General features: G+C 63.0%; 3 protein-coding genes across 3 annotated transcripts, besides 8 other annotated features; all 3 read left to right on the top strand.

Annotated features, from left to right (window-relative positions):
• Window positions 1-503: 503 nt before the first annotated feature.
• Window positions 504-542: a microsatellite.
• A 256-nt stretch (window positions 543-798) lies between these two features.
• Window positions 799-842: a microsatellite.
• A 368-nt stretch (window positions 843-1,210) lies between these two features.
• Window positions 1,211-1,232: a microsatellite.
• A 140-nt stretch (window positions 1,233-1,372) lies between these two features.
• On the top strand, window positions 1,373-2,716 carry Tco025E_05879 (uncharacterized protein; the record flags this gene model as incomplete). Its single annotated transcript, XM_029372769.1, has 1 exon — window positions 1,373-2,716. The coding sequence occupies one exon, from the start codon at window positions 1,373-1,375 to the stop codon at window positions 2,714-2,716; it is 1,344 nt and encodes a 447-aa protein (XP_029227214.1).
• Window positions 2,717-2,960: 244 nt separating this feature from the next.
• Window positions 2,961-2,984: a microsatellite.
• Window positions 2,985-3,220: 236 nt separating this feature from the next.
• Window positions 3,221-3,273: a microsatellite.
• Window positions 3,274-3,449: 176 nt separating this feature from the next.
• Tco025E_05878 (2,4-dienoyl-CoA reductase-like protein) lies at window positions 3,450-4,418 on the top strand (the record flags this gene model as incomplete). Its single annotated transcript, XM_029372768.1, has 1 exon — window positions 3,450-4,418. One exon carries the CDS (start codon window positions 3,450-3,452, stop codon window positions 4,416-4,418), a length of 969 nt encoding a protein of 322 aa, XP_029227213.1.
• Window positions 4,419-4,437: 19 nt separating this feature from the next.
• Window positions 4,438-4,472: a sequence feature (A-rich).
• Window positions 4,473-5,259: 787 nt separating this feature from the next.
• Window positions 5,260-5,283: a microsatellite.
• Window positions 5,284-5,365: 82 nt separating this feature from the next.
• Window positions 5,366-5,416: a microsatellite.
• A 25-nt stretch (window positions 5,417-5,441) lies between these two features.
• Window positions 5,442-5,762, top strand: Tco025E_05877 (uncharacterized protein; the record flags this gene model as incomplete). The annotated part of the gene is made up of 1 exon (XM_029372767.1): window positions 5,442-5,762. The coding sequence occupies one exon, from the start codon at window positions 5,442-5,444 to the stop codon at window positions 5,760-5,762; it is 321 nt and encodes a 106-aa protein (XP_029227212.1).
• Window positions 5,763-5,989: the final 227 nt, after the last annotated feature.

Raw genomic sequence — 5,989 nt, 5'->3', positions numbered from 1 at the left:
GCGCTCATGGCCCGCTTCGGCCACGACACGTCGCCCCCCGCCCGTATACGACGGGCCTCGGGAGATACGATATACCCGCTGTGCGATTGATGCGTGTACTAACTGTGTTTTCTCATTTTATCTTTTGCAGGAACGGAGTGTGTTTCTCTTTTTTATTTTCATGGACGTATTGCTTGTTTCTTTGCTGCGCCCCGAGTGCGTGCTCCGTGTGCCCTGCGGCCGGGCGGCGCGAAATGTCGTCGCTGGCTGCGCGTAGAGCTTTCGGCCTTCCCCGCCTTCGGCCCTCGTGCGGGGTGGCGGGGTGGCCGGCGGGCGCCAGCTGCGTTTTGCTGCGGGCCGGCTTCTGCCGGGGTACGCGGCGCGGGTGTGCGCGTGGGTGCTGGGCCGCCAATGAGGGGCGTGCCTGGGCGTGTGCCTCGCTTGTCTTTGCTTATTACGTCGCTGGGTGCGCGACGGGGAATGTGCGGGGTTGGGGGTTTGTGTGCGTGTTCTTTATTTGCTTTTCGCCTGCCTGCCCGCGCCTCCCGCCCTCGCTCTCTCGCTTTCTGCCCTGTGGGTTTTTATGCGGCGCTGCGCACGGGATGTGGACGGCGCGGCCGTGCGGGTGCCGTGGGCGGCTGTGAGCGAGTTGCGTGGCAGCCGGTGTGAGTTCTCGCGAGGAGGTCGCGGCGGGTGCGCCACTGCGTGCGGGCGTTGTGGCGCGGACGAGGGGCCTGCAGCTCCTCCTCCTCCTCGTGGGGGCGGGGCTGCGCCTCCGAACAGCTCCCTGCGCTGGGTGGTGGACGGCAGCGAATGGGAAGAGAGAGAATAAAAGAGAGAGAGAGAGAGAGACTGAGCGAGAGCCGCAGCAGACGGGGTGGTCGGGCGTTGCCTCCCCCTACCGGCGATGGGCGCCGGTTGCCGGGGGCCGGTCTTGGCGCTGCGGCGGGGGTTGTGCGACAGAAGCGCGTGCGCCGTTCCCACCGGCGTGGGCGGCGCTTCTTTTTTTCCACGCCCGTCGCCACCGCGACGTTTGGCTGGCGCCGGCGAGGGGCGCACACGTGGCGCGCGGGTGTACTTCCGCCGCCGCCCCGGCGCCGAGGACGACGGGCCGGCAGGCGGCCGACAGACGAAAACAAAACAAAATGAAAAGCAGGAGGTGGCTGGTGGTCGAGGGCGAATAAAAAAAAGAAAAAGAGGGGAAGGGGGCGGACTTTGAGTTGCCGCTGCCTGCGTGTGTGTGTGTGTGTGTGCCGAACACGCACTGAAACCGAAGGGGAGGGCGCGTTAGGGACGTTTTCTCGTTTGTTTGTTTTATGTTGGTGGCAGGCAAGAACGAAGCGACAAGGAAGAAAAAAAGGAATAGAAGGAAAAACAATAAAAGAGCAAAGCGATGTGCCGTCGCCAGAGGTCGGAGTCCGCCGTAGCCCGGCAACACCGCGGGCCCGACTTTGTTCTTGTTGGCGTGCCCATGCTGCAGTCGCCGGAGGGCTCCTCCAGCGACGACGACGACGACGACAACGACGACGCCCGTCGCCCCGAAAATGTGCCTGCGGCGGCCGTACAGCGCCAGCCGCACCCGCCGAACCGGCCGCAGCGGATGCAGCACAAGCGGGCGCAGCCGCCACAGGACGGAGTTCCCTGCGGTAGACACACTGAGGCTGTGAAGGTGCGAGAAGCTGCGGTCACGCCTCTCGGTCATCGCAACTACGCCCAGGACGAGCGTGAGACGGCTGACTCGAGCGTGGGTGCCAGCAGCCTCTACCGAGCCGAGAGCAGCGTTGAACTGGCTACCAAGCCCTCCCTCTTCGCGACTTCTGTGGGGCGTTCTACCTTCACCTCTGCTCGCAGCGAAGGCAGAGGGATGCCGAGTGCATGGCTGCGTCCAGCCCCCATGGCCCCCGAGGAGCACGACAGCGAAGGGGATACCGTCGACGTTTCCACGGGTCCGGATGAAGCGGAGCAATCGCTGCAGAACCGCTTTTTGAACTATCTGAGGGGTCGCTCGCATTTGCTCGCCCCAAAGAGTGTGGTTGACCTCGGAAGTTTCTGTACGCATGCGGGCTCGGCGCCTGGGGGCGGAAACCCCCTACAGTATCCCGCGGACCAGCTGAACAATGGCGGAAGCCTCTTCCTCTACTCAACCGGCACGGAGAGGCACAAGAGCCTGGCGTCCGCCGTGCCCCGCGCCGACATTTTACTGGGCTCTTTCCTACAAACGAGTGGGTTTTATGGGCTTGCGCGGCGGGCGATGGAGTCGCCAGGGACGCGGCCGAACGGACCTGTTGGCGTCCTCAGCGACCAGTGGGGGATCGACAGCTACACCGTACTGCCGCAGGTCGGCAGCCCAAAGGTGCTCGGCGAGTGGGTGCCCGCGCGCGTCCCCGAAGTCAAGTACGGGCGGCGGAACGGACGCCTTCCGGAGGTCGCCCCGGCAAGCAGGACAGTCGCCGTGGCGCAGCCAGCGAAGCGCTGGCGGAGAGTGCCGCAGCGGCCGGAGCGTAGGGTCTCCCCCGCGTATGCGTGGGGGGACGGCTTTGCGGAGGATGGGCCCTTCCCGCTGAACATTTCCAGTCCGCTGGGCGAGGCCCGCTGCTCCCCGGAGCTTTTCTCGCTCCGGGAGCCGGTGGTGGCGACCCCCTTCGTCTGCGCCTGTGAGGCGGAGTACCCCATGTATAGGACGGAGGCGACGTCGCCGCGCGGCGTCCCGTGTCGGAGACGCCTTCTCGCCCCATGACGGCGCTGAGGCTGCGCGGGGACAAGTCTGCCGCACACTCACCCGCCCTGTTTTGTTTAGTTTTTTCACGATTCCTCCTCTTTTCTCGCTTATTTCGATCTTTTCTTTCTGGTGGAGGGGGGACCTCGGCGTCGTCGTCACGGCAATGGGACGGTATGCGTAAAGGAGTCCCTAGTGGGGCCGACGCTTGACCCCACGTCCACCACGAATCTGTGATTATGCCTATTCTTGTGTTTGCCCTTTCCTCCTCTCTCTCCCTCTCTCTCTCCACCACACACGTTTTCTTTTTCTTCTATTATGTGTATCTGTGAGTGTGTGTGCGTGGTTGTATTGTCCATCGTTTATACGAAGGCCCGCCGCCTTCGTTCTCGACAGTGTAGGAGCACGCCGGGCGTGAATGCGCATGCATTCAGAGACTGCGCATGCGGAAGCGCTGTTTGTGTGTGCGTGTGTGTCTGTGAAGCCAAAAGAAAAACGTGCTCATTTAAATTATATATATATATATTCTTTGTCGTTTCTTTTCTCTTCTGTTTGTTTGTTTGTTTTTGTCTGTGCTTCCCCTCGCCTGAGGTGCCCGTTCACCTGTTTCTTTCCGGGATGCTGGTCGACTGACCCTCGCGCCTCCCCCCTCCGCTTCGCTCCCTTTCCCGCCTTTTACCTGCCTCTTTCTTTCTCTCGCCCCATTTATGTATTTATTTCTGCCGGCCGCCCCCAGCGTTTCTGCAGGTGTGCAATGTCCTGCAACGCCGGCGGCAGCAATCTCTCCGGCAACGACCTCGTGGACTGGCTGGACGTCCTGCCGTTCTACGCCTTCGACTTCCAGGCGGAGACTTCCCGGCCGCCGCCCGGCGGGAGTGGCTCGCCGGGCGCCGCGCCCCACAGCAGCAGCAGCAGCAGCTCGAGCGGCACCCCCGACGCCTTCACCTGGGAACGCGACGCCGCGTGCGTCCCGCTCTCCGTGCAGCTGGGGGCGGGCGCGGGGCCCGGCGAGCCGCTCCCCCTCTGCAGGCCGAGCACCGCCCTGCAGCTGCGGGGCCCGCGGAGCCCGACGGGGCGCGTCACGGCAACGCTGCATCGCTCGAACAGCGTCGACGTCTACGGCCGCGTCGTCACCCGCCACTCGATCACCTCCCACCCGCGGCCGGGGCTGCGGGTGGAGATCCCGGAGGATAACCCGGAGGAGTACCACCTCGAGCTCGCGACGCTGCTGCAGCAAAAGCAGAGCGGGCGCAACAGCCTGCGCGGCCCTGAAGTAGTGCTCTCCGCCGGCAACTGCGGCGGGGGCGAGGAGGGCAGCGGCAGCCGGTCCCAGTCCGTCACGCTGCTTTTGCCCCCATCCATCACCCACACACGCGGCTCCCTCGGCGCGGAGGACGCGTTGCCGAGCGACCCCCCGCTGGGCACCTCCCGGCAACTACTCGGCGCGGAGTCGAGGGAAAAGTACCAGCCCTGTACGACTCCCTCCCATCGCGACAGCCCCGACGCACGAGCGCTGGCGGCAAAAGCAGTGAAGACGAGCTCCTACTCTGTCGCTCCCGTGGTAAGGGTGAGGGGCGTAGCTGAGAGGAAACGAGTTGCTGGAGGCGCCCGACCACGGCACGAAAAGCCGCATAACGGCAACTCCACTATAAATACTTCTAGGAAGGGGAAGGAAAACCCCCCGCAGGGAAGCTGTATTTCCAGACTTTTCTGTATGTCATAAATGGGTAATCCTTGCTCCATTGTTTTTTTCTATTTTATTGTCTTGTTTTTTTTTCGTTTCATGTGGCTGTTATCCTATTTTTTTTCCTGTGTGTCTGTGTCCGTGTGTGTAGATGTTTCTCAGTTATGTTTTGCTTTTGTTTTTTTTCTTATGTGTATAACGTTCCTCCCTGTACCCGTGTGTATAACAGTGACAGGCGACGGTTGGTGCGTTTTGTGCTTGTACTGTATTCCGTTGCTATTGCCGTGTGTGCGCATGTGTGCGTGCGGTTCCGGGCCTCGGTGTGGTGTCCGCCGCCTGCGTGCGTGGAGAGGGCTGGGGGGAAAACAAAGCGGGGAAGAAAGAGAGGGGAGGCGGGGGGAGGTGACGCTTTTCTTTCGGGGGGAGCGAGTAACGCGTGGTGCGGCGGTGTTAGATGCCCGGCACGCGCGATGCCCCATTTCCACTCGCGGGCGCCTCTCCCTCTCCCTCTCGCGTTCCCGCGTTTTTCCGTTGGGCCCTTCCGCCCGCGTTTCTCCCTCCTCCTGCCGGTGGCCCATGGCCGCGCGCCCGCGGTCCCCCCCCCACCCCGACGCCTGCCCGCGCCGTTTATTTCTCTCGAGGTGCACCTTGCGGGGCGCACGCGCCGAGGTGGCGGTGTGTGTGTTTAGCGCTGACGCCAAAGAGAGAGAGGGAGGGGGGCTCGCGTGGGCGCCCCTGCCGGCACGCCACCGTGCGCGGCTTGCAGGGACTCCAGCTGTTGGCTTCGTCGGCTTTTCGTGTGCTTTTTTTTTTGGTGGGTCTCGCATCTGTCCCTCCCCACAGACACGCGTTCGCTCTTTGTCGCCTGCTTTTGTTGATTTCTCTCCTCTCCTCTCCTCTCTCTGCGCGCACGCGTCTGTGGTCTGCCGCGGCTTCGCGTGGCCGTCCGCCGCTTTTGGCGGCACAATAACTACACGCAAAGGCGCGCGAGCAGGCAAGCAAACACACAAACAAGGAAGCAAAAAGGAAAAAAAAAAGGCAACCGCTGGGCGGGCGTCGGCGATGTTCTTCCCTGACCTCTGCGGTGACGTGCGGCTGATGGAGTACATGCAGCAGCGCGGGGCGGTCCACCAGGTGGTCGCCGAGAAGCAGTGGCAGCAGCAGCTGTGGCAGCAGCAGCAGCAGCAGTGGCAGCAGATGATGATGATGATGGGGCAGGGGCCCGTGCCGATGGGCGGCGACGGCAACCCCGCCCCGCCGTCCGAGAAATTTCTGAACGAGCTTGACAACATGCAGATCCCGGAGGAGCGCCCGGCGGCTACTGAGCGGCCTCACGCGGAACCGACGCAGGGCGGCGGCGGCGAGGGAGACTGCGGCCGGTAAAGCGAAGATGCCGCGGCGGCAAATATATATATATATATGCGCCTCGCGCGCCAATAGTTGTGCTGGCATGCACAGAAGGGACGGCAAGGCGCTTCACTGTAGCGGGTCTAAAAGAGGCACACAACCCTTCTTCTTTTTTCCCTTTTTCCCCTTCCCTGCTTCTTCATCGTCTCCCCACTGCATCGCCGAGTGGGACTAACGCAGGGCGTTGAGCAGGGCCTCGCCGC

This window comes from Trypanosoma conorhini (genome assembly GCF_003719485.1).
Source record: "Trypanosoma conorhini strain 025E chromosome Unknown Tco_14.4_contig_00365, whole genome shotgun sequence".
NCBI lineage: Eukaryota > Euglenozoa > Kinetoplastea > Trypanosomatida > Trypanosomatidae > Trypanosoma > Trypanosoma conorhini.
The sequence above is the reverse complement of the archived record's forward strand: the minus strand, read 5'-3'. Positions and strand labels throughout refer to the sequence as shown.